General features: G+C 49.9%; 3 protein-coding genes and 1 non-coding gene across 8 annotated transcripts in view; 2 read left to right on the top strand and 2 right to left on the bottom strand.

Annotated features, from left to right (window-relative positions):
* The window catches only part of Lrsam1 (leucine rich repeat and sterile alpha motif containing 1), a 55,907-nt gene extending 54,799 nt beyond the window's left edge, over positions 1–1,108 (bottom strand). For 2 of the 3 annotated variants that reach the window (XM_045161164.1, XM_045161150.1), the window contains exons 1-2: positions 820–1,064; positions 521–737 (exon numbers count right to left, since the gene is read on the bottom strand). The gene's annotated coding sequence lies outside the window, so the exon portion shown is untranslated. Of the gene's footprint in view, positions 1–520; positions 738–819 lie in introns of all 3 variants that reach the window. The other variant, XM_045161158.1, reaches the window with a different exon arrangement.
* Positions 1,109–1,153: 45 nt separating this feature from the next.
* Positions 1,154–4,497, top strand: Rpl12 (ribosomal protein L12). The gene is made up of 7 exons (XM_004671642.2): positions 1,154–1,311; positions 1,729–1,802; positions 3,136–3,234; positions 3,368–3,449; positions 3,950–4,036; positions 4,189–4,301; positions 4,450–4,497. Exons 1-7 carry the CDS (start codon positions 1,275–1,277, stop codon positions 4,453–4,455), a joined length of 498 nt encoding a protein of 165 aa, XP_004671699.1. The 5' UTR covers positions 1,154–1,274; the 3' UTR covers positions 4,456–4,497.
* Positions 3,753–3,883, top strand: LOC123457812. Its single transcript, XR_006635176.1, has one exon. It is a non-coding gene; the product is annotated as a small nucleolar RNA SNORA65 (small nucleolar RNA).
* Positions 4,498–10,161: 5,664 nt separating the features above from the next.
* On the bottom strand, positions 10,162–24,481 carry Slc2a8 (solute carrier family 2 member 8). Of its 3 annotated transcripts, XM_004671644.3 has the most exons (10): positions 24,341–24,481; positions 24,084–24,246; positions 23,697–23,903; positions 20,963–21,062; positions 16,673–16,872; positions 15,429–15,572; positions 15,005–15,113; positions 14,361–14,534; positions 13,783–13,928; positions 10,162–10,755 (listed from the first exon to the last, which is right to left on the bottom strand). In XM_004671644.3, the coding sequence occupies exons 1-10, from the start codon at positions 24,397–24,399 to the stop codon at positions 10,618–10,620; spliced, it is 1,440 nt and encodes a 479-aa protein (XP_004671701.1). In that variant the 5' UTR covers positions 24,400–24,481; the 3' UTR covers positions 10,162–10,617. The 3 variants fall into 3 exon arrangements, with proteins under 3 accessions (XP_004671701.1, XP_045012543.1, XP_004671702.2); XM_045156608.1 differs by lacking the exon at positions 24,084–24,246 and having other exon boundaries at positions 24,341–24,355; XM_004671645.2 differs by lacking the exon at positions 13,783–13,928 and having other exon boundaries at positions 10,670–10,755.
* Positions 24,482–26,416: the final 1,935 nt, after the last annotated feature.

A 26,416-nucleotide genomic window follows, 5' to 3' on the forward strand; every position in this document is an offset into this window, starting at 1 on the left:
GTATGTAAAGCCCACAGCACAGTATTGGAACAGTACTCAATAAATGGAATCCACAGAGCACCACAAAGGTGACAAACTGGTTCACACTACCACAGATGAGGACTAGGGGAGGACTAGGGAGATGAGGACTAGGGGAGTGGTGGTTTTGAAGACATACCTCTGGTTCTCAGAGATTACAGGTCTCTGCTGTCTGGGCGTGTGCCTGTCTGGGGAGGCTGCCAGGCCTGCAGAGCAAGCTCAGGACTCTTCCTCCTCACCCACCTTGCCTGCTTGACTGGGCAGTGGCTATAAGCAGCCCTTCCCCATTCCTCCCCAATGTCCAGCACTTTCCCTTTGCTCCCCAATGACTAGCCCTTTCTCATCCCTACCCCAAATGTCCAAATCTCTCAACACACCCCTTAATGACCATGGCTCTCCCATCCTTCCCAGACCTGCTTCCCGCTGGTCTATCCCTCACCCACTCCTCACGCGATGGAGAACCGCACCCATCCTTCCCCAGCTTAGCCGGACAGTAGCTAACCTGGTTTCTTGCACTGCGAGGTCCGGACCTTCCGACCCTGGGCTGGACCCCAAGACAGGCAGATCACTCTGAGTGCTTGGTCATGGATGCGGGATCGCAGACCATCCGCACTGGTCCTGCGAAGCTGGAGTCCACTTTCCTCCAAACGAAGGAGCTGAGGACCGAAACTCTGACTCTCAGAAAGTCATGCAGACCAGGATGACGAAGTCTTGGGATCCTGAAAACGAAGGAATTGCAGGTTTAAGAGCCGGGCTGCCTTAGCTCTGAATTGATTCTTTGATTAACTAAAGCACACACACCACAAATGGGTTGCGGGGACTATAGGGTCGCCGAGGTTGGGGTTCCAGGATGCTGTGCAGATCCCTTAGGGGAAGGGTTGGGTCCAGGAACCCCAGAGTGTCCCTCACGATGTGACATGAGGAATAGCAGGTCCAAGAATCTCAGGAGCAGTCCCTCTTCTCTAACTGTCCCAGGGTTAAGTGCCCTAAGCCCTCTTCAGAATCTCTAGCTCACCCGGGTACCCGCCTCTCCAGCGGTCAGCCTCAGGGGCTTGCCCACAAGAAACATGGCGACAAGGGCGTCGCCCAGAGACTGGGAGGAGCCAGTAGCTCTCGCGAGAGTTGTGCTTTCCTGCCTTTATCAGGCGTGATCCGGATGCTTTCCGGCCTTTCGTCTTTCGGCTCGGAGGAGGCTAAGGTGCAACTTTCTTCGGTCGTCCCGAATCCGGGTTCATCCGACACCAGCCGCCTCCACCATGCCGCCTAAGTTCGACCCCAACGAGATCAAAGTGGGTGCGTGCCCAAGCCGCGACCGGGGCTGTGGAAGGAGCCTCTGCCGCCCGTCTGCTCGCACCCCCGGACGCGTGCTTCCCGCTGCCGGGCACTAGGGCCCGGCGTCCCCGAGGCCTTCCGGTGGCCTGCCCCGACGGGTCTCGCCCCTTGTCTGGGCCTCGGCTTCCTCGTGTAAATGGGGAGGGAGGAGCGGACAACTGTGGCGATCTTACAGCCCAGCCCGTATGCCTAGGGTAAGGCCTGTCTCTGGGAGGAGACTCCCGAAGGCCCGGATCGGGGATGAGCGGTGCCCACTTCGTCCCCCTGGAGGCTGGGGGTGCTGTTTACAAAAGTGACACAGGCTCTTGCTACGACCCCCGAGAGCGCGCGGAGAGGGCTCCCTGTCCCGTAGAGGGTCTAATGGCTGCATTCTTACAGTGTACCTCAGGTGCACCGGAGGCGAGGTCGGCGCCACATCTGCTCTGGCCCCCAAGATCGGTCCCCTGGGTCTGGTAAGTTGGCCCTGCTCGATGGCCATTTCTTTACTTTGGTTTGTGCAAATACGACTGGCGTGGAAAGGGCCCTGTAAACTGTGGTTACGGCTTGCTCTAAATACGCCATTTTCCATACATTGTATGCAAGCTTCAGTGTAACTAGTCATGCATGTCTTGATCAGTAATCTAACAACTGAGTGCTTTTGATCTTGTGTAATCACGGTCGTAGACTGCTTCCTTGCCCCCTTAACCTCAGCTGGAACTTCAAGGGAAATATATCTTGCCTCATGTCTTTTTAAAAATTATTTTATCTGAGATAGAAATAGGTAGGTGCAGACAAAGGGCATGCCATGGCCTGCAGTTGAACTCCAGATGCATGTGCCACCATGTGCATCTAGCTTAACATGAGTGCTGAGGAATCGAACCGGGGTCCTTAGTCTTTGGCTGCAGGCTAATGCTTCAACTGCCAAGCCATCTTCAGCCCTTTTTTTTTTTCTTTTTAAAAACATTTATTTTTTTGACAGAAAGGGGAAATGGGCTCCCCAGGGCCTTCAGCCACTGTAAGCAAACTCCAGATGCATGTGCCCTCTTGTGCATCTGGCTAATGTGGGTTCTGGGGAATCAAATCTGGGTCCTGGAATTCACTGTAGTCGGGGTAGCCTTGATCGCATGGTGATCCACCTACCTCTGCCTCACAGGTGATAGGATTAAAGGCATGTGCCTCAGTGTCCAGCTTGAAATTGAAAGTTTTCATTTGTGCATTACAGAGGATATAGGCACATCTGGACTTCTTGCTGCGTATAGACTCTAGACGCATGTGCCAGTTGGTATATTGTGCATCTAGCGTTGCTGGAGAATTGAGCTCTAGGCTCACTAAAAGAAAGTTGCTTAAACTCCTGAGCCTTCTCCCCAGGCCACTATTTAAAGTTAATTTTATTTAAGAGGAAGGCAGGAAGGATGGGCATGTCAGGGCCTTCAGCTAATGCAAATGAACTATGGACATATGTGCCTCCTTGTGCATCTGGCTTATGTGGGTCCTTTGGCTTTGCAGGCAAATGCTTTAATCACTAAACCATCTCTAGCCCCCCACCATTTTTGAGTTTGTAAGAAAGATGGGTACCCACTGGCTGGCTGAACTTACAAACTAAACTAAGACTCTAGGCAAGACAACTCAGCCTCATTTTCCCAGCATAAGGTGATCCTTTGGCTGGGTACTAGGTCCTTCAAACCCCCTGCATGGTGGTTAAGGGTCTGGGGTGCTGTCAGGTGAGCAGTATTGGACAGGTTTTAAGGCTGTGGCTCTTTGGGCACACTTAACTAGTTACAAATATATAAACCTTTATTTCTACAGTCTCCAAAAAAAGTTGGTGATGACATCGCCAAGGCAACCGGTGATTGGAAGGGTCTGAGGATTACAGTGAAGCTGACCATTCAGAACAGACAGGCTCAGGTATTTACTTGGCCTTGGTTTGAAGGCAGACAGCCTCTGGAATTTTCCTGGACAGAAGGGTCTTACTGGCCTAGTACCAGTGAGCCCGATTGATTCGGCCAGAGCTTGTTCATATCCAGAATCTCTTCTGCAGATTGAAGTGGTGCCTTCTGCTTCTGCCCTGATCATCAAAGCCCTCAAGGAGCCACCAAGAGACAGAAAGAAGCAGAAAAACAGTGAGTTGAGCTTTGTCTGCATTGGCTGTCCCTAGTGGCTTAAGTGCAGTGTGTGCTACATAGTCATGATGTGGTCCCTTTTTAATGAAACCTAGGGTTGGCCTGGGGGTGGTTAAGGCTGTTTGTTCCCTGTGTAGAACAGGTCCCCTTACGTAGCAGATGTGCCTAAGACGGACAACCTACACAGTCAGGAGTTTTGAGTGAGGGTTGGTTGACATTGGCTACACTTGGCCGCAGGAATTGTTTCTCATCCTAAAACAGTGACAAACTGAACTAGTGAAGAGTTGGTTAAGCTTGTAGCCACCCGCCACTGCACCTGACTAGTTCCTGTTGGCTGGTGCAATCCAGTGGTGAGCTGACAGTAAGCCCCAGCTTTTAGGAAACAGGGTTGTTCTTCATGTGGATGACTCTGTGCCGAAAGCATGGGAACAGCTTGACATAGTTAGAGGCAGGTGTTCTATAATCTGGTCGCAGACTACTAAAGCCTGTTTCTCTTATAGTTAAACACAGTGGCAATATTTCTTTTGATGAGATTGTCAACATTGCCCGACAGATGCGCCACCGGTCTTTGGCCAGAGAACTTTCTGGTAAGAGCAAGACTGCAAGACCATAGGGGAATCTCCACTGAGTGTTGCCAGTCTGCTATTGAAGGGCACTTAAAAGGTTCAGGCTTGGGGTGTAGTGTTTTCTAGGTATAAACCACAGAGCCCTAAATTTTCCCCTTGCATTTTAATTGCAGGAACCATCAAAGAGATCCTGGGCACTGCACAGTCTGTGGGATGCAATGTGGATGGCCGCCACCCACATGATATCATAGACGACATCAACAGTGGGGCAGTGGAATGCCCAGCTGTGAGTGACTTCTACCTCTGTTCTCTGCTTAGAAGATGAAAGCTGGTGGGATGGGGATGCTTGGGGTATTCTTGGAAGGCAGGTACTAGGGTCTAGGAAATCTTGTTTACCAGTTTTCTGATTGGGGCTTTTTTTTCTTTCTTAACAGAGCTAAGAAGCATAAGAATATATTTCAATAAAAGATCAAGAGAAAAAACCTGCCTTTCTGCTTTCTTGGGAGCTGGCTCATGGGGGTATAGGGGCCATGGTAGCACATTTTGGGTAAACATACTGAATCCTACTTCTGCCCAAGTGCTGAGATCAAGTGCACCACCCAGCAGAAGAGGTTAAGACTAGATCACTATTAGGCTGGTTTTAAATTGATTTTCTACCTCCCACTCCCAAGAGCTAAAATTACAGGCACGAAGCCATCATTACCTGGTCCCAGATTTCATACAGGCTTATTTAGTGCTGGTGGCAGTCGATGTCACTATTCAAATTTCACCTGAGTAGACTCTATTTATTTGGTTTTTCAAGGTAGGGTCTCACTCTAGCTCAGGCTGACCTGGAATTCACTATGCAGTCTCAGGGTGGCCTCACTGTGATCATTCCAAGTGCTGGGATTAAAAGGCGTGCGCCACTCCGGCAATATCTGCATTTAGGCAAGTCTCATGTCCTCCCCTTCCATGGACTTGATTAGGCAGGAGAATGGGTGCTTCAGGGCCTCTAGCCACTGCCAACAAATTCCAGACGCATGTGCCACATCGTGCATATAGATACTGGAGAATGGAACCTGGGTCCTTCAGCTTTGTAGGCAAGTGCCTTAATTGGGGAACCATTCCCCAGCCCCCTGAAGTGATTTAAAGTATTTTGGGTCCATTTTTATAATTAGCAACAGAAAATCCTTTGTAGAAATTTTTACATCAGTGACATGTCACATAAGAAAATCTAGGTGATTAAGTCTGAGAGAAGCCAGGTGTAGTGGCTGACACCTTTAATCCCAGAAGAATTGCTGTGAGTTCGAGGGCACCCTGAAACTACCAGATGTTGGTCAGCCTGGGATAGAGAGAAACCCTACCTCGAAAAACCAAAACAGTGAAGACCCTGCCTTGAAAAAAAGGCTGGAGAGATCCTCAGCGGTTAGAGACTGTTAGAAAGTTTGACAGCCCAAGTTCGATTCGCCCGCACCCATGTAAAGTCAGGTGCACCAGGTGGAGACTGGTGCATTCATTCTCTCAAGATATTCACTTAGGGGCGAGGTTACTGTTCTGGTCCGAGATACAGAGCACATCCATAGACATCCTCTCCAGCCTCTTCCCTCAGGCCCCATCCTGAACCTGCCCGGGACCAGAGTGGCCTTTCCACACCAGGTGCTGCCAAACACCAGGGTCCTACTGTGGCTTCAAGCCGTCGCGTCACTTCCGGACATGCGCAAGGGCCACACCTCGTGTGCTGGATCCCATCTCCCAGACGATAGGCCACGCCTTCGGTTTGTGGAAGCCAAAATTTGCCTAGAAGTTACTCTGGGATGGTTATGTGGAGGTGGTAAAGGGTAGTGCGCGTCCCTGGGCAGGGCGGATCTCAAGCCAGTAAATCAGGGTCATTCATGGTCCTGGGGCTGGTGGCTTGGATTTGGTTCCCCAGTATGTCCCTTAAGATGCACAATGTGGCACATGTCTGGAATTCGTTTGCAGTGACAGGAAGCCCTGGCATGCTCATTCTCTCTGGCTTTGTCTGCCTCTTTCTGTCTCCCTCCCCCATCTCAAAAGTATTTGAAAACAAGAGTACAAGGGTACGGAAATCATTGTTACCTAGGCGTGGGTGCTGGTAGCAATCAGAAGATGGTGTGGATAGGCGTTGCTGAGGGAGTAGAATAAGGGATGAAATATAAAGACTTCAAGTTGTACTTCCACACTGGGAAGACTGAAGCAGGAGGATTGAGAGTAAGGCCAGCTTGGGCTACACAGCAAGTTTGAGTCCAGCCAGGTCTACACAGTGAGATCCTTTCTAAAAACACCTTAAATAAAACGTTAAGTATTCCTGGAATCTCACAGTGCCCTTGCATAAGCTCCTCTTCTCCCCTCACCAACAGTTAACATTTATTTTGTGTCATCCTTAGTTTGCTCTGCTTAATAATTTTTTATACTAACAACCATATACCAGGAGCATCATTTTTTTTTTTTTTCCCCCTTCAAGGTAGGGTCTCACTCTAGTCAAGGCTGACCTGAAATTCACTATATAGTCTCAGGGTGGCCTCGAACTCACAGCAATTCTAACTCTGCCTCCTGGGATTAAAGGTGTGCACTACTACACCCAGTTTATGTCCATTTTATGATGAGCAAATTGAAGCTTAGAGAGCCTAAGAAACAGGTCCAGATCACACAGGCAGTGACAGTACAACCAGAATTTGAAATAACAACACACACGTGTGTGTATGGGTGTGCCAGAGCCTCCTGCCACTGCAAGTGAATTTGACACACATGCCACTTTGCATTTGACTTGACATGAGTACTGGGGAATCAAATCTGGGCCATTAGGCTTTGCAAACAAGTTCCTTTAAGTGATGAGCCATCTCCCCAGCCCAGTGCAACCGAAATTTGAACTAAGCACACTAACTGACCTGCCATGCTATCCTAGCCCTGGCTCTCAGATTAGAGAGAGGAGGCCAGGTAGGGTTTGAAGCCAGTGTTGTATTCCTTGCCCACGTGTTCAGCCATGTCTTGGATAGCTTATGGGGCTGATCGCTTTCTCCTGTTCACTAACTCATTTGCAGAGGCAGGAAAATGGGCAAGCTGGAGGTTGAAACATTGCCCTTTGGGAAGTTATCCTGCACAAAACCAGTGTTCTGTGGATGGCTGGCAGTGGGTGGCTAAGGAGACCATTGAGGGACACCACTTGCCTAAGTCCCTCGTGGCTGGGTATGTCAAGTCAAACAGCCATTCCCAGTCAGCAGACATCTGATGTTACCTGGACCCTTCTGAGATACTTCTCCCTCTGGTGTTGATACTGAGAGCTGATTTAGTGATGAGGGTGGAAGGCCCTTCTCATACATAGCCGGTTGTAGGATGTAACAAGTGCTTTGACCATGTGTGGTTGGTTCAGTGACCAGCAATTAAACCTCTAAGGTTTTATCCTGTGCAGATTTGTTCAATTAGGCCAGGTGTATTCCAGTTCTATCATCTTAATTTCTCTTTTCAAAAAAATCTTTACCTGAACCAGAGTGAGATCCTACCTCCAAAAACCAAAAACCAAAAAAAAAAAAAAAAAAAAAAATTTATTTACTTATTTGAGAGAGAAAGAGAAAGGTGGAGTAGCGAGAATATGGTCATGCCAGGGCCTGTAGCCACTGCAAGTGAACTCCAGACATATGTACCACCTTGTGCATCTGGCTTACGTGGGTCCTGGGGAATTGAAACCTAGGTTCTTAGGCTTCTCGGGAAAGCACCTTAACTGCTAAGCCACCTCTCCAGCCCTGTCATCTCAATTTCATTTTTAAAAAATATACATATATTTTTATTGACAACTTCTATACTTAGACAAAAAACCCTATTTCCCTCCCTGTCATCTCAATTTCTAACTCCATCATCTCCCTTATTCCATCACCATTATCCCATCTCTATCTCCACCATGTCACCCTTTCACCTCTATCCTTTCTCATCTTATTCCTTTATCAGTCATCTCATTTTTTTTTTTTTTTTTGGCTTTTTGAAGGTAGGGGTTCACTCTAGTCCAGGCCAACCAAAATTTACTATGTAGTATCAGGGTGGCCTTGAACTCACAGAGATCCCCCTACTTCTGCCTCCTGAGTGCTGGGATTAAAGGTGTGCACCACCACACCCAGCTTGCTTTTTTCTTTTCTTGTCTTTTACATAGGAGAGTGAATGAGAATTGGCACACCAGGCCCTTAGCCACTGCAATCAAACTCCAGATACATGCACCACCTTGTGCGCATGTGCCACCTGTGCAAATACGTCTTGTGTGTCGTCTGGCTTATGTGGGTTCTGGGGAGTTGAACCTGAATTCTTAGGCTTCACAGGCAAGCACCTTAACTGCTAAGCCATCTTTCCAACCCTTAAAATATATTTTGCAAATAGTTTTAGCTGGGTGTGGTGGCATACGCCTTTAATCCCAGAACCAAGGAGGCAAAGGTAGGAGGATTGTCATGAGTTCAAGGCCCCCTGAGACTACATAGTGAATTCCAGGACAGCCTGGGCTTGAGTGAGACCCTACCTCAAAAAGAATTTTTTTATTTATCTGCAAGCATAGAGAGATAGAGAAAAGAGAGACAAAGAAGGTGGCACATGCATCTGGAGTTCATTTGCAGTGGCTGGAGGCCCTGGTGTGTCCATACTCATTCATATTCTGTCTCACTCAAATAAATACATAAATAAATATAAAAATATTTATTTTAGGGGCTTAGTGGTTAAGTGCTTGCCTGTGAAGCCTAAGAACCCCAGTTCGAGGCTTGATTCCACAGGACCCATGTAAGCCAGATGCACAAGCAGGTGCACGGGTCTGGAGTTCGTTTGCAGTGGCTGGAGGCCCTGGCGCGCCCATTCTCTCTCTATATATATTTGCCTCTCTCTCTCTCTGTTGCTCTCAAATAAATAAATAAAAATGAACAAAAAAATCTTTAAAGAAAATATTTATTTATTGGAGAGAGAGAGAATGGGTGTGCCAGGGTCTCTAGCCACTGCAAAACTCCAGATGCTTGTGCCCCCTTGTGCATTTGGCTTATGTGGGTCCTGGGTAATTGAACCTAGGTCCTTTGGCTTTGCAGGCAAGTGCCTTAACCGCTAAGCCATCTCTCTCCAGCCCTTTTTTATTAAATATTTTATATTTGGGGCTAAATGTATATACTGTGCTCACCAAACTGCCCAGTAAGCACTTCTCTTAATGTTCATACCTTTGTATAGTAATCTCACTTTTGGTAGAGAACCTCTTTTCAGGTGGTGGTGACCTCTGGGATAACTCAAAAAGCACCAGTGCTGAGAAGAAATGACAGAGGAGTGTTCAGCACTGAAACATCTCTATCACACCTTCTAAGGCTCAGGGTCCATTGCAGAAGAGGTGGTGGAAAGAATATAAGAGCCAAAGGAAGGGAAGGATTCCTTACAACGTGCTCCTCCAGACACAAAATGGCCTGGATATCCATGACCTCAGAGTGCCTGACACTACCTACACACCACCACCATAATAGGAGGAAAAGATCATTACATCAAAATAAAGGAGAGACTGATTTAGAGGGGGAGGAAATATGATTGGAGAGTGGAGTTACAAAGGGAAAGTGTGTGGGAGGGTATGGTGGCACATGCTTTTAATCCTAGCACTGGGAAGGCTGAGGTAGGAGGTTTGAGGCCAGCCTGGGGTCAGAGTGAGCTTCAGGTTAAGCCTGGGCTACAGTAAGACTTTGCTTCAGAGAATCAAAAAGAATGTAATTTGTGTAAAAAAAAAAATGGCTGGAGGGATGGCTTAGTGGTTAAGGCATTTGCCGACAAAGCCAAAGGACCCAAGTTCGATACCTCAGGATCCATGTTAGCCAGATGCGCAAGGGAGGCACATGCATCTGGAGTTCGTTTGCAGTGGCTGGAGGCCCTGGTGCACTCATTCTCTCTCTCTCTGTCAAACAAACAAACAAATAAAAATGTCCATTAAACCCAGAGAAAGAAACTTTTATTTTCTGAAACTCAACCAGATTTAATGGCTAATGACCCAAGAAACTGAGCCCAACAAAGGAGCCAGACATGATCTCCAAATGACCAGGCTAAGCTGGCTGATCCCAAGAAGGTTCCCACAGGAAGTCTGGGCATGGCCAGGAGGGCTGGGTCGACGGAAACATGCCCTTCTCCATCTGGGCTCACATAAAAAGGTCTTGGCCTAATTACTGACACAAATCTTTATTTGGCAAAGTTCTTTTCTGGTAACACAGTCACATGAGAGGAGCAAGATCTCCTCTAAAAAATTCTCCAACTGGAAAACAGGAGCCCAGAGCCCACACTCTTCAGCTGCCTTAGCCTCATGCAGGGGATGCACGGGGAGCTAACCTGCATGACTGCACAGCTCCATGGAGACATTCCTGAGTCTGTAGGGTGTGGTGGAGCCTGGACTCAGACTCTGGGGAACCTCACAGAGTGAGTCTGGGCCGTGAGAACTGGATAAGGAAGACCCTGAGGCCCAGGATCAGGATCAACAGGCTGTGGTATCTTGGCTCCCCTGGGTCTGGGGAATCAGAGGCTCAGGATCAAGCAGAGATCCGTTGCAAATACAGGCCACTCCATTCCTTCTGAGACCCACCAAAGCCACCCCAGCTCAGGGCCACCATTCACAGAAAGGAGTGTCATCGTCCCTCAAAATGGGCTGTGATTTGTTCCAGAGTCCTGCCTTTGGTTTCAGGGACAAAGGATAGAGTGAAAAGGACACTGAAGATACAGAAGGCGGAGGCGAGCCAGAAAGTTCCGTAAGGCCTGAGGATCTCCTGTGGGCACAGAAAAGGTACATGTGGATGTGGCAAGGTGTCAGGACCCCATCCCTGCCACCTGGGCACATCCTGACCCCAGCCTGCCTTGCCAGTACCAGGCCTACTACATCTCCACCCATCTGGGTAGAGGACAGCCTGGTATCCATTCCAACTGCATGACCTGAACACTGCCCAAGGCGTAGGTGTATGGCTGGCGAAACTGAGGCTCATGGCAATGTAGTTACTGCCTTGAGGTCACAAATGGACTCTAGGTGACAACTTGGTTCCTGCTTCTGGGTACCCCAGGCCTGTCTCCCTCCTCCCCACCGGAAGCTTTGGCCCCACTCTCTTAAGCTCTAGCACCAAGAAGTTCTCCTTATAGTGTGGGAATAGCACGCGTTAAGATAGGGCATAGTGAGCACAGCCTAGAGGACCTGGGGTCACTGAGGACCACTGGCATGATGGGAAGAGTGAGCAGCCCTCATTTTGGTCAGCGTCTGCAACAAAGGCCCTCAGCTTCTCAGCTCCTTGGCCCCAGACATCTGGTGACATTTCCCGCCTCAAAACCTGTCACTGACCTGCTGGTCATGGATACCTTCAGGTCTGTCACTTGCTTTTGGGTTTCTTTTCTGGACTTCTTTGCTGCCCATTCCCTCCCACACCCCACAGCAGGGTTCTGTCTGTGTTCCTGGGCAGCCTGCCCGCCTGAGTGGGCCCAGTCCACGCGGGTATTCACGCTCCTCACTGACCTATGTCCCACCACTGCTCACCACCTTCTGCAGCCTTGCCATACAACAGACCCTATCTAACTCAGTCCCTGCAGTCTCCTGGCCTCCAACAGGCCTGGGCATAGCACACTCCAAGAGACCTAGAGGGTGTGAATGACAGAACATGTGGCTGTTGGGGTGGCTGGCTGGGGCCATGTCTGTATCAGTCTACCATATGACAGACTCCAAGCTTAATTATTGTTGCCTGCTTTCATTCTGAACTGAGGAAGATGGTTCAGAAAAGTTAAGTATTACACAAAGTCACACAGCGAGGAAGTGGCCAGGTGGGGTTAGAGCCTAGGCCTGTCAAAACCTCTTCCATAGACTATAGGCTCCTGGCCTGTGTCCCTGACATTCATTAATGGGAAGTCAGCTATTCTATCTTCACCTGGAAACAGACTGAAGACTTTTTTGTTGTTTTGAGGTAGGGTTTTGTTTCATTCTACCCAGGCCTATCTACCTGGAATTCACTATGTAGTCTTAGGGTGGCCTCAAACTCACGGCAATCCTCTTACCTCTGCCTCCCGAGTGCTGGGATTAAAGGCGTGCGCCACCACGTCCGGCTAAAATTATCATTATTTTAAAAAATATATTTTATTGGGTTGGAGGGATGACTTAGCAGTTAAAGCATTTGCCTGCAAAGCCAAAGGACCCAGGTTCGATTCCCTAGGACCCACGTTAGCCAGATGCACAAGGGGGGGCAGCGCCTGGAGTTCGTATGCAGTGGCTGGAAGCCCTGGCGCGCCCATCCCTTGTTGGGATTAAAGGCATGTGCCACCATGCCCGGCAGCTTGAAGATTTTTTATGTGTGTACATGCATGTGTGTGGCTGTGGGTAAATTCATGCACACGTGTTTACTGTTAGGTGTCTTCTTCAGTGGCTCTCTTCTACCTTTTAAAAATAAAAATAAAGCTAGGCATGGTGGTGCACATCTTTAATTCCAGCACTTGGGAGGCAGAGGTAGGAGGATCGCCATGAATTCGAGGCCACCCTGAAAACACAGAGTGACTTCCAGGCCAGCCTGGGCTAGAGTGAGACCCTACCTTGAAAAACCAATTTATATATATATGTGTGTGTGTATCTATGTATATTTGAGGGGTGTGGTGGTGCATGTCTTTAATCCCAGCACTTGGTAGGAGGATCATTTTCAGTTCAAGGCACCCTTAAGAGGACATAGTGAATTCCAGGTCAGCCTGGGCTAGAATGAAACCCTACCTTGAAAAATAAACAAAAGACATTTTATATTTCCCATTTTTGACATTTTCATATATGTATATATTCTGATCTTATTCCCCTGGCCCCAATTAACCCTCTTATCCACCTCCCCTTCCATTAAAACCCTTTCTCCCCCATTAATCCTCATCTTACTTTTCATGCCTTTTTTGTTTGTTGTAACTCACTGTGTTAAATTAGAGCTCCCTGCATGGTTGTGAGTGGAAGGTCATTTCCTGTGACACTGGCAACTTGCCAGTCAGTGGCTACATCACTGATGAACTTGACGCCCCGCTCCCAGTGACCATCAGCTTACTCTGAGGGGTTTGGAGTCTTGTGTGTCCTTCCCTCATTGATCCACCTTTTTTTTTTTTTTTTTTAGGTAGGGTCTCACTCTAGCCCAGGCTGACCTGGAATTCACTATGGAGTTTCAGGGTGGCCTCGAACTCACGGCAATCCTCCTACCTCTGCCTCCCCAGTGCTGGGATTAAAGGTGTGCGCCACCACGCCCAGCTTGTTTTGTTTTTTGAAGTAGGGTCTTACTCTGGTCCAGGCTGACCTGGAATTCACTATGTAGTCTCAGGGTGGCCTTGAACTCATGGTGATCCTCCGACCTCTGCCTCCCGAGTGCTGGGATCAAAGGCATGCACCACTATACCCGGCTCCACCTTATTTTTTTTCCCAAGGCAGGGCCTCACTAATTTGGCTAGCCTAGCTAATCATTAAGTCCCAAGGATCTTCCTGTCTCCAGCTCCCCAGTGCTGAGATTACAGGCATGTGCTTCAATGCCCAGCACTGTACATGGATGTTGGGATCAGACTCAAGTCCTCATGCTTATACAGCAGTCACTTTACCCACTGAGCCATCTCCCTAGTCCAGATTCTAGAAGGTCATAGCCTGGCTTCTTCATTTTCCCCGGGCCATCCAGCTCCTTGTGGCCTCTGACTAAACCAGCACTGTTCCAGGCATGGTGACCCTCAGCTTACACTCAGGACTATGGCAACAAAAATAATTTTGCACAGTTTTCCTTAGTTTGCTGGAGGGGGAGGCATGGGTCTGCACTCACCATGATGCTGCTGAACTCTTTTGTCACCAGAAAAGCCATGAGCCAGTTGGTGAGGACACAGACACCGGTAGCCACACCCTTGACATGCAGAGGAAAGATCTCGGACATGAGGAGCCAGGGAATGGGCCCCCAGCCTACTGCAAAGCCTGCGGAAATAGGTCAGTGTCAGAGCCCACAAGAGCCATGCTTAAGGAGACCAGCTTCCCAGCCCGTGGGCCTCAGGGCCCGGGATTCCTGCAAGTGCTCCATCCTTATGGAAGGTCCTGGGCCAGTCCTTTCCCTTCGTAAGCATCAAGCCTGGTCTCTAAGATGGGACATGCTTGCAGGTTGTCATAGAGACAAAGTGAAAGAGACTTGGAGGCTTTGGCTCAGGGCCCATCGTGTGGTCAGAGCCACATATCCAGAAGCCAAACTCTCCAGGACAGAAGAGTAAAATCAGGTAAGTCCAGACCTGATGGAAGCTGCAGGAAGTGTGTGCGTGAGCGTGTGCACACGCGCATGTGTGCATGTAGGGGGAAGCCAGGGGCGGTGACTGGGGTATCAGCCCTTTCCCAGCCTGTTCTGGGTCCCCTTCTTACCAGCAATGAACAGACACATGCTGCCCACAGCCAGCCAGGCCAGCCCCACATTGACATCAACAGGCTTCGCAGAGATGGGTGCCAAGAGGTCGGCATGGGAGGAGTTGCTGGGGCCTCCCTGGGTCAGCTTGAAGTAGGTCCCGAAGGCGCTCATGCTGAACACCATAACCACACCTGCAGACAGGGCTTGGGGTGGGCAGGGGGCCAGGCCACTCTGAGCAGGGAAGGCCAGGCTCCTAGGAGCAGCCAGTTTGGCATTCTGGCACCTTGATCCCAGGATCCCTGACTTTACAGCACCCCTACCCTGCATTGAACCTCAGCAGACACTGGACGCTACTGAGCAGATCCCCCCATCTGCACCTGCAGAGGCAGTAATGGTGGCAGTGACGGTCTAACCCCCACCACCGAGGTCTTCACGGGGCCAGTGCGCACCAAGGGTATGCAGGCCAAAGCCTACGCCCGGGATCGGTCAGCACAGCAGCCCTGTGAGCCGATACTGTGAATGCCCATTCCATAGAGGGGAAATGGAGACTCATACAGGGACAGTCACCTATCCAAATGGCGCACAAGCTTCACAGCTGTTCCACCTTCTTGACCCTCCATTTCCCCTCTGGGCCGGGGCTGAGCCGCCCCTCAGGCCTCACCTGACAAGACCAGCAGCAGCCTCCGCCCCGCTCTGTCCATGATGAGGGCTGCTACTGCTGTGAACAGCACCTGGATGACACCCACGGTGACCGAGGCCAGGCTGCTGTCCTGGAGCAGAGGGAGGCTGGTCAGTAGCTAGCTAGAGATGGGGCTCTCTTCCCCAGTCCTGGCTGGGTGGCAAAGCCCTAGGCTTCAAGAGACAAAGTCACGAATGTGGGGTCTAGATGAGGCAGGCTATGCAGAGGCCTCTTATAAGCCAGGCGTGGTGGCGCACGCCTTTAATCCCAGCACTTGGGAGGCAGAGGTAGGAGGATTGCCATGAGTTCGAGGCCACCCTGAGACTCTATAGTGAATTCCAAGTCAGCCTGCGCCAGAGTGAGACCCTACTTCGAAAAACAAACAAACAAAACAAAGGCCTCTTACCTTGAACTTGGCCTCCTCAAAGATGGTCTCAGCATAGAACATGATGGCATTGACTCCTGAGAGCTGCTGGAAGGCCATGAGTGAAATGCCAATAATGAAGGGCTTGTAGATGCCAGGATACCTCAGCAGGGCCAGCTGGAAGTCCTGTTTCAATGGAGACCATTAGTTTTCTCTCTACCCTGTTTCAAGGCCTTTTTTTGAGCCCAGAAGGTTTGATGGAGGGGAGGAAGCCTCAGCTTGCTGTTTCCACCCCCTTGGGATGTGCAGACAAGTCCTTGTAGGCAAGTGCCTTAACCACTGGGCAATCTCCCCAGCCCTGTTTGCAGCTTCCTCCTTTGTGAGGGAAGACATTCTAAATTTCCCATGGTACCTCCTGACTATTTGGGAAAACCACAAAAAGAAAAAAGCTGGGCATGGCCATACAGAGCTCTGATTCCAGTCCAGGGTGGGGTGAGCAGAGAATCACTGGGGCTCACTGATGGACAGAAGCCCCAGGCTGAGGGAGAGACCCTGTCTCAACTCAAGGAAATCCACAAATGAGTGGCAAGTGAAGGACACCCCAACCTTTTCTCCTGGCATCCTTGTGCATCTGCACACACACGTGCAAACCACCTATATCACACACACACATATTCGGTTCTCTGAGTCCAAACCACTTGCAGTGTGTTCAAGGCATCCCCTGCTTGCCGGGGCACAGCACTTCCCACAGCCCTCTACACTGCACCCTCACCACCACAGGAGGGAGGAACAGCCATTTTATTTTTATTTTTTGGTTTTTCGAGGTAGGGTTTCACTCTGGCCAAGGCTGACCTGGAATTAACTATGTAGTCTCAGGGTGGCCTCGAACTCATGGTGATCCTCCTACCTCTGCCTCCCTAGTGCTAGGATTAAAGACGTGCGCCACCACGCCCAGCTAAGGAACAGCCGTTTAATTAGAGAAACTAAGACTAACTATGGCCAAGCCACACAGCTGGGAAGTGTCTGACTCTACACCCCCCCCCCTCCCTAAGTCATCTCCCTAGTGCTACACTTCCCCAGTTAAATCCAAGTCCTAACCTCTGTGGCTCTATGTGCTCCTCCCAAGCCTGGCCGTTCTCGGGACAGTAGGAACAGAGGCGCAGGCATTGCTAGTGATAAGCAGGGCCCAGTTAAGTTGCATTCCAGCTGGCCCCCACCTGCTCAGACAGAAGCACACTGGTTCTCACGAGGGTGGATGGGCACCCTCCGGGTTCCCAGCCTCTCACCTGTTGCTCAACCTCCATGTGGGGCTCTTCCCAGCCCTGCTCAGAGCCCCACAGAAACTGCAGGGCCTCCATGGCCTCTTGGCGCTTGTGCTGGGTCAGGAGGAAGCGTGGGGTCTCGGGCATGTTGCACATGAGCAGCAGCATGAGGGTGGGGGCCACGCAGCCCAGCACGGCCAGCCAGCGCCACTCCACGACCCAGCCTGTGTTGGGGGGGAGAGGGTAGTGTTAGGGTGAGCCAGTCTACCCCTTTTGCCAACCCTGGGACTGTGCTTCAAAGGCAGGCACCTCACTGCCTCTGCCCAGCCATCTTCCTGTTCATTAATGATATTGTTATTAGGATTGTTCATAAATGGATTCTGTGGGCCAGCTACAGCTGAGTCACAATGTTGGTGGAACATCAACTTCTGCATCAGTGAAATACAGCTTGGGTCAACAACAGACTGCACGTTTAATGGTAGCCTCATAAAATTACAACACAGCGGAAAAGCTCCCACTGCCTAGTATGTGGTAGCCATGGTAACATATGGCAATATATTAAACATCTGTGGTGATGCTGCTATAAACAAAACACTGGGCTGCTATTCGCATAGCAATACTATTATGAACACTACAAAAGACTTGGTAAGAAATGACTGCCATTGTCTTACGAACTTGCTATCCCTTTGTTTTGCATGTGTGGTATGCATGGTGTGATATACACACATGTGCGTGCAGACGCGCAGTCTATATATGCACTTGTGGAAGCCCGAGGAGAACTTCAGGTATCCTCTTTGCTCATCCGCAGCTTTCCTTGAGATGCAATCTCTCACTGAATCCAGAGCTGCTGATTTTAGTCAGACTGACCAGCGAGCCCCAGTAATTCTCCAGACTCTGGTCTCCACAGGACTGGGGTTACAGACAGGTATGGCCATGCCCAACTGTTTATGTGCTCTTACCCTGTGAGCCATATCCCTAGTCCCAATGTTGTACTTTCTTTCATAAATTTAGAATATAGCCCTACTTACAGAAACAAAACAAAACAAAACAAAACAAAACATTTCCTGTGAAAGAGCAGGCTGTTAAAACCAGCATCAGGCAACTATATCTCTGTGACACCCCTTGTCTGACTTAGAAAGACCTTCTAAGCTTCTGAAAGTATACTTTGGTATGTTCACACAATGACCAAATTGCCTAACAATGCAGTTCTAAGACTGTGTCCCTGCTGTTAAGGGAAACAGGACTGTAAGTGGTCATGAAAGACAGAATGGGGTGCTGGCTCTGAACTGCCATGGGAGGACACAGTCCCATTTGTTTGTTCCAGTTCTTCGAGGTAGGGTCTCAGTCTAGCTCAGGCTGACCTGGAATTCACTATGTAGTCTCAGGGTGCTCTCAAACTCAACAGCAATCCTCTTACCTATGCCTCCCGAGTGCTGGGATTAAAGGTGTGTGTCACCGTGCCCAGTCCCACAGCCCCATTTGTGCAAAGGATAGGGCTCAGGAAGACGAGCTTAGTCCTCACATACTTGCACCCTCCTGGAGACCCCGAGTGGCAGCCATGCTGGCTCCTCCAAGGAGGAGCAGGAACAGAGTGGAGACTGTGCAGTGAACATGCTCTTCCTTCAGGACTTCTAGAGGGTCGTGAAGCATTTAAATGGCTGTCAAAGTATAAATGGAACTATGGATATGGTGGGATTTGAGTATCTGGAAGATACAGGGGGAGCGGTATAAATGTAGTATTGGGGCTAAGGGATGGTTTAAAGGATAAAAGCACTTGCTTGCAAAGCCTGATGGCACAGGTTTGATTCACCAGTACCCATGTAAAGCCAGGAGCACAAAGTGGAATAAGCACCTGGAATTTGTTTGCAGTAGCAGGAGGCCCTGGTGTGTCCATTATTGCTCTCTTTCAATAAATAAATAGGCAGGTATGGTGGTGCATGTCTTTAATCCCAACACTCGGAAGGCAGAGGTAGGACGATAAACATCAGTTCAAACCCACCCTGAGACTACATAGTGAATTCCAGGTCAGCCTGAGCTAATGGATATGACCCTACCTCAAAACAACAACAAAAAGACATTAAAAAAAAAAATAGAATTGTCTAGACTTCTACACGACAAAGAGCTCTCTGACAAAGGGACCCCGGAAGAAATGTATTTAAAATACTCCCCAATTCCCAATCTTCCTAAGCCCAAAGGCTTACCGAGCCCAGGTCCTTATGATGGCAATGATCACTTAGTGATAGCCACATTTTTCTTCCATGTTGTGGTGAAGTGCAGGATAGTTTATTTTATTTTATTTTGGTTTTTCGAGGTAGGGTCTCACTTTGGTCCAGGCTGACCTGGAATTAACTCTGTAGTCTCTCAGGGTGGCCTCGAACTCATGGTGATCCTGCTACTTCTGCCTCCCGAGTGCTGGGATTAAAGGCGTGCGCCACCACGCCCGGCAGGCTTATATTTGTTTTAACCACAGGTATAGATAACTTATAGCTGTTCCACCAAGTTTAGTTACTTAGGCATTAGTTATTGTTCCTGTGAGAAGCTAAGATGTCACTATATCACTGTGAGGCAACAGGTGAAATCACATCAGTGGATCAAAAGGGACAGAGACTGATTAATGGAAGGTAACAGAAGAAGTATGGTGAGATTTATTGGAAGTGATGCTATGGATGATGGGACACTGAGTGTCTGGCCCCTGCACCGCTACTGTCAACATTCGTGCGCGGCGGGGACTCTGGCTCAATGCTCACTGCAGGGCTCCCCAGGCAGCCCAGATGCTGGCAAGATTCTGAATTAGTCAGATGGGTAGGTAGGTCAAAAGATGAAGCCAGGTGTGGTGACGCACGCCTTTAACTCCAGCACTTGGGAGGCAGAGGTAGTAGGATCATCATGAGTTCGAGGCCACCCTGAGACTACATAGTGAATTCCAGGTCAGCCTGGGCTACAGTAAGACACTACCTTGAAAAACCAAAAAGGAAAGACCATGGAATTGTGTGGGGTTTGCTGTAAAAATCCAGGTGGTATGTACCCCAGGCTAAGCCACAGTCCATCAGACCCCTATGGCTCTCAAGCTGTCCCTTAACAAATCTCATTTTGCAGAGATGGCTTAGTGGTTAAGGCACTTGCTTGCGAAGCCTAAAGACCCAGGTTCAATTCCCCAGAAACGAGGTAAGCCAGATGCACATGGTAGTACATGAGTCTGGAGTGTGTTTGCAGTGGCTAGAGGCCCTGGTGCACCCATTCTCTCTCTCTCCCTCTAATAACAAATAAAAATAAAATATTAAAAAATCTCTCAGAGCTGGGTGTGGTGGTACATGTGCTTTAATCCTAGCACTTGGGAGGCAGAGGTAGGAGGATCGCCATGAGTTTGAGGCCACCCTGAGACTACATAGTGAATTCTAGGTCAGCCTGGGCTAGAGTGAGACCCTACCTCGAAAAACAAAACAACAACAAAAACCTCTCATTTGGGACCTGCTTGCAGACACTGTCATATGTCATTTAATAAACTGTCCTGCCAGCCTTGGACTAGGTGGGACTATCATTATCTCCATTTATACATGGAGAACTGAGGCTCTCAGGGGCAGTGAGACTTGGCCAAGGTCACTTATCAGGTCATAGGACTGCCAGGTTTGAAGGCTGCCTACTTCCCACCCATTCTTTTTTTTTTTTTAATTTTTATTTATTTATTTGAGAGCGACAGACACAGAGAGAAAGACAGATAGAGGGAGAGAGAGAGAATGGGCGCGCCAGGGCTTCCAGCCTCTGCAAACGAACTCCAGACGCGTGCGCCCCCTTGTGCATCTGGCTAACGTGGGACCTGGGGAACTGAGCCTCAAACCGGGGTCCTTAGGCTTCACAGGCAAGCGCTTAACCGCTAAGCCATCTCTCCAGCCCTTCCCACCCATTCTTAACAAGAAGATATCTCCTCCTAAAATTTCTGGTCACCCTATGCCCCGCCCCCCCAGCAGGGTCCCTGGAAAGCAGCCTTCTTCCCAAGGCATTTTGCTAACACTGAGAATTCAGTGTTGATATGCTGAAATTTGGAGCACCCTCCCCTCCCCTTTCCTTCCCTTCCCTTTCCCCCACGACCACCACTAGAATACTCCGGTGTACCTTCAGTAAGGTGGGTTTCTGGGAAAGTAGAGACACCATCTTCTCTAGCCCTCCCCAGAACTCATTCACCAGACCCACACAAGCCCAAGGTCCTGGGGTGTATGACCTCAGGTAAACTACTAATCGCTACAAGCCTTGGTTTCCACATCTGTTAAGTGGCCACACAGCTATTAATGGGGACCAAAAGACAATATGAAAATCTACCTGCTAAGTAGGCCAAAAGGATTCCAGTGACAACCATCAGCTGCACACAAGAGCCAAGCAGTCCTCGGACTGCTGGGTAAGCAATTTCTGAGATATAGACCTGTGGGCAATAAAGATAAGACTTTATGTGGGGTCCACATGTTCTTAAAACTGAAAGGCAGCCAGGCATGGTGGCACATGCCTTTAGGAGGCAGAGGTAGGAGGATCACTGTGAGTTTGAGGCCACCCTGAGACTACATAGTGAATTCCAGGTCAGCCTGAGCTAGAGTGAGACCCTACCTCAGAAAAAAACAAAAACAAAATAAGACAAAACAAAAAACATATAACAGGCTGGAAATGGCTTAGTGGTTAAGCTGCTTGCCTGAGAAGCCTAAGGACCCAGGTTTGATTTCCCAGCACCCACATAAGTCAGATGCATGAGGTAGCATTTGTGTCTGGAATTTCTTTGAAGCGGCTGGAGACCCTGATGTGCCCATTCTCTCTCTCTCTCTCTCAAGTAAATAAACCAACAAACCCTGAAAGGCCTGAGGCTACTTGCAGGCCCAGCAGCTCCTAATTACACTCTTATTGGTCATAAGAATATGCTGCCTCAGGCAATCTGTAGCTGATGTTTAATAGGATTCTCCCCCACCCCCTCACAGGGTCTCACTCTAGCTCAGGCTGGCCTGGAATTCACTACGTTGTCTTGGGGTGGCCTCAAACTCACGGTGATCCTCCTACTTCTGCTTCCTGAGTGCTGAGATTAAAGGCCTGGCTCCACCCTGAATTCTTGATTTTCCTGCTTCTACCTCATAAATCCTGGAATTACAGACATGTGCCACTGTACTTGGCTTGACACTCAATATGCACAAATACCTTTGATAAAATGCAGTGGCTGAGACTGAAGAGATGGCTCAGCAGACAAAAGGCACTTGCTTGCAAAGCCTGATGGCCTGGTTTCAACATCTCAGTACCCATGTAAAGCCACATGAACAAAGTGGCACATGCATCTGGAAGTTTGCAATGACAAGTGTGTCCATACTTTCTTTCTACTTACCTGCGTCTCAAATAAATAAATGAATAAAAAGTTTTATTTATTCATTTATTTGAGAAAAAGAGAGAGAAAAAGAGGAAGAGAATGGGCACACCAGGGCCTCTAGCCACTGCAAATGAACTCCAGATGCATGTACCACCTTGTACATTTGGTATTTTGTGGGTACTGGGGAATCAAACTTGGGTCCCTAGGTTTTGCAGGCAAGTGCCTTAACCACTGAGCCATTTCTCAAGCCCCAATACAATTCTTTTTACAAAAATGCAGATGCAGGGCTGGAGAGATGGCTTAGCAGTTAAGGTGTTTGACTGCAAAGCCAAAGGATCCCTGTTCAATTCTCCAGGACCCACTTAAGCCAGATGCACAAGGGGGTGCATGTGTCTGGAGTTTGTTTGCAGTGGCTAGAGACCCTGGCATGCCTATTTTCCCTCTTTCTCTCTCTCTTCCTATTTCTCTCCCTCAAATAAATAAAATGCAGATGTGAGCTGAGTATGATGGCACATGCTTTTAATCCCAGCACTTAGGAGGATCACCTGAGCTCAAGAGCACTGTGAGACAACATAGGGAATTCCAGGTCAGCCTGGGTTAGAGCGAGACCCTACCTTGAACCCATCCTCCCCCAAATGTAGATGCCTGGCTGGAGAGATGGCTTAGCAGTTAAGGTGGTTGTCTGCAAAGCCTAAGGATCCAGGTTCAATTCCTTAGTACCCGTGTCAGCCAGATGCACAAGGTGGCACATGTATCTGGAGACTGTTTACAGTGGCAGGAAGCCCTGGTGTGCCCATGTTCTCTATGTAACTCTCTCTCAAAATAAGTAAATCAATAAAATATTTTAAATTAAAAAATGTGGGCTGGGCATGGTGTCGTACACCTTTAATCCCGGCACTTGGGAGGCAGAGGTAGGAGGATTGCTGTGAGTTCGAGGCCACCCTGAGACTTACATAGTGAATTTCAGGTCAGCCTGGGCCAGAGTGAGACCCTACTTCGGGGGGGCGGGGGAGGGGGGAATGCGGATTCTGAGACAGTAGCTCTGTGACAGAGCCAAGCTTCTGCCTTGTTGCCCAACTCCGATTCCAGCCGGGATGTTGGTGATGTCCTTGTCCCCTGCCCTATCACCAGGGCATCACCCACACTTCTGGGTTATTTTGTACCTTAAGCTCATGATTATCTCAGTTTAGAACACACCACCACCCTCCCCAAATTTTCAGTCTCCCTCCCCTAGCTGCTTTGAGCCTCTAGTAGATGTGGAGATGAGTGGGAAGCCACAGGGGAATCCAGGGAGGGTCTGGAGAAACTTTACCCTCCAGGAGGATGTGATATTGGCTATCCAAGTCGGCCCCAGTTCACTTGGCAATCTGTCACTAGGATCCAAGACCTTCCACAAACCATACCTGGTCCAGGGACTCGTGAATAATCCCCACTTGACAAGGGAAGAAACTGAGGCACAGGATGTGTGCGTAGGTGAGTGAGCCAGGTGTGTGGGCTGCAAAGGGAATAGCACTGGGTCTGGAGAGGTTCAGGGGCTGGCTGTAAGCAGTGAAGGGAATGTGGACAATGTGGAACAAGACTGTCAGTGGCCTGAAGATATAGGGATTTCAGTCATAAGGTGACCTGCTGGCCATGTCCAGGACAACTCTGTGTGTGACCAATGGCTTCATCACGGACTAGCTGTGATTCCAGCCTGGGCCAGGAGGAGACACTCACCGGGGCCACTAGAGAGGCGACGCCGCAGGCAAGGCCGGTGAGGAGGCGACCCCCGAGCAACATCCACACGTTCTGGGCAGCGGTGATGACGGCAAAACCAGTTACGAAGGGCACCGAACACAGCAGGAGGCTGAGCTTACGCCCGGCACGGTCCACGAGCCAGCCACCCAGCACACCCCCTGCCGCGGCGCCCAGGGTCACGATGGCCTGGTGGAGAGATGAGCACCAGCTGACCTAGGCCCCACGTGCACCCCACACTCCGGAAGAAAGGGGGTGGGGGACCCCGGGATGCGGTCGGAGGGGGCCCAAGGCCGGGTAGGGAGGCGGGATGGATGCAGTGCTGAGTGGAAAGCAGGAGTTGGGGGGAGGAGTCCCAGGCGGCCTCACCCCGAACCAGGAGGCTGCACTGTCGCTGAGGCGCAGGGCGGGAGACGCGGCCCGCCGCAGGCTCGGGATAGCCGGGGAGCTGTAGCCGAGCGCGAAGCCGAAGCTCAGAGGGCCCAGGGCGGCGGCGAAGGCGGCGAGGAAGACCCGGCGGCCGCGGGCAGCGCTGCGGGGAGAGGAGGGGCGGACAGGGTGCAGCGGTGAGCGGCGATGCCGGGCGGAGGGAGCCGGAGAGGCCGCCGCGTCCCCTGGCCGCTCACCTGCCGTCCGGACGCCGCACGAGCGGCTGGGTCTCCTCCGCGTCAGATTCAGGCGTCATGTCCACGACCACAGCCTGCCTGACGGGTTCTCGCCGTGAACCGCCACCGCTCCGCTCGGTGCCACCTCTTCACCAGCTGCTCTGCCTGCGCCGGCCAATAGGCGCAGGGGGGCGGTGCTTGGGAGGCACGGTAGCCAGTAGGAACGCAAGGCGGGACAAGCTGATCCGTCCCTCAAGTCAGAGCTGGCCAATGGAAACACGGAGCCGGTTGGAAACGTATATGGGGAAACTAGGACCCAGCGGGCGGGAGGAAAAAGTGGAGGGGCGGTGCTTGTGTCCAGTAAATATCCAATTGAAATGTGGTACGAGCCCAGAGGCGGGGCTAAAAGGGGTGCCCCAAAACCTGAGCGGGCCAATGAGGGTGGATGGCGGAGGTAATTTTTTTTTTTTTTTCCCTTTCTGGAGTTGCCTCTCTACCTTTAACCAATGAAGGGCAGGAGAGGGACCAAGGCGGAGCACGTGGCTTGTGACAAGGCTTCGGTCTGTTGCCTCTGGTAGTGTCTCCTGTATCCCTATATGGCTTCAGACTCGCTACGTGGACTGGGAGACGGCACAACGGTTAAAGGCACTTGCTAGCAAAGCCTGCAGGCCAGGGTTCCATACCCCAGTACCCACGAAAAGCCAGATGCACTTAAGTGGCGCAGGCTTCTGGAGTTTGTTTGCTGAGGCAGGAAACCCTCGCATGCCTATTCTTTCTGTCAAATAAATCAAATATTAAAAAAGAAAGAAAGGAAGAAAAAAAAAGATGGGAATGGTGGCGCACGCCTTTAATATCAGCAGTTGGAAGGCAGAGGTAGGATCTCTGTGAGTTCAGGGTCACCCTGACTCTACAGAGTAAAGAAAGAAAAAAGAAAACCAGACTCGCTATATGTTCAAGGTTGGCCTTGAACCCCTGATTCTCCTGCCTTCACCTCACACTTCTTTGCCTCACCCAACTCTGCTCCCAGATAGCTGCAAGATGCAAGGTCTCCAAGCAGACTGTCCCGGGCCACCCTCTTCGAACTCTAAGATTGACCCTGGTGGCCCTTGCCCTGGTACAGCTCACCTCCATGCCTCCCAGATTGTAGGCCACAGCTACAAAGCTGTCACCAGTCTGCTAGGTCCTGCAGCTGCTGAAGACCCTCTTAGGGGAGGTCCTCGATTCTACACATGTGATTGAGCTGGGTTTGCATGGTGAACTCATGTTCTCTACAGAACCTTGAGCCTTTTATCTCACTGCCTCCCAATTTTGAGTCTCTTGTGGATTCTAGTAGCCAACCTGTTCATGTGTGCCACTGCTGTTGGTTATAAGACTTTGCTATGTCTATCCAGTTTCTACCCAACAGTGTATGTGTGTGTATACACACACAAAGGCAGGCAGCTTCAGTGGTGTGCTGGTGCTATTCTGGAAAGAACCAGGGGTAAAAGACTTCTAATCCCTCCCTGGGCCTGATACCTTCATCTCTGAGTGGGCTTGTTAATTCTCTCCCAGGTGGGTTGTGAGCAGGGCCATGTAGACAGACACATGCCAAATCCTCAAATGTCAGCCAATATGCTTAGGATAGGGGTTTTACCTATATGTAGTCACCTAATTGTTCTAGCCAACATTATTTTAAATATATTTATTAATTTGAGAGTGACAGACAGAGAAAGACAGATACAGAGAGAGAGAGAATGGGCGCGCCAGGGCCTCCAGCCATTGCAAACGAACTCCAGGCACATGCGCCCCTTGTGCATCTGGCTAACGTGGGTCCTGGGGAATCGGGCCTTGAACCGGGGTCCTTAGACTTCACAGGCAAGTGCTTAACCACTAAGCCATTTCTCCAGCCCCTAGCCAACATTTTTCAATGGTGACCACAACAGTATCCTTAAAGACATAGCTAAGTGCTCCTTTGTTCTTCTACTGCATTGTGTAATAAATTCTTTTTTAATTTCTTTTGGTTTATTTATTTATTTGAAAGTGACAGACAGAGAAAGAGGTAGATAGAGAATGGGTGCATGAGGGCCTCCAATGACTGCAAATGAACTCCAGATGCAT

Source organism: Jaculus jaculus, chromosome 1 (assembly GCF_020740685.1).
Source record: "Jaculus jaculus isolate mJacJac1 chromosome 1, mJacJac1.mat.Y.cur, whole genome shotgun sequence".
In the NCBI taxonomy this organism is placed as follows: Eukaryota; Metazoa; Chordata; class Mammalia; order Rodentia; family Dipodidae; genus Jaculus; species Jaculus jaculus.

Coding starts and splice junctions, on each gene's coding strand:
- Rpl12 (XM_004671642.2), top strand. CDS start 1,275: ATGCCGCCTAAGTTCGACCCCAACGAGATCAAAGTGG. Junction 1,803..3,135: donor AGATCGGTCCCCTGGGTCTG/GTAAGTTGGCCC, acceptor TTATTTCTACAG/TCTCCAAAAAAAGTTGGTGA. Junction 3,235..3,367: donor TTCAGAACAGACAGGCTCAG/GTATTTACTTGG, acceptor TCTCTTCTGCAG/ATTGAAGTGGTGCCTTCTGC.
- Slc2a8 (XM_004671644.3), bottom strand. CDS start 24,399: ATGACGCCTGAATCTGACGCGGAGGAGACCCAGCCGCTCGTGCGGCGT. Junction 23,904..24,083: donor GTGCAGCCTCCTGGTTCGGG/GTGAGGCCGCCT, acceptor TCTCTCCACCAG/GCCATCGTGACCCTGGGCGC. Junction 16,873..20,962: donor CCTTTTGGCCTACTTAGCAG/GTAGATTTTCAT, acceptor CCCCCAACACAG/GCTGGGTCGTGGAGTGGCGC.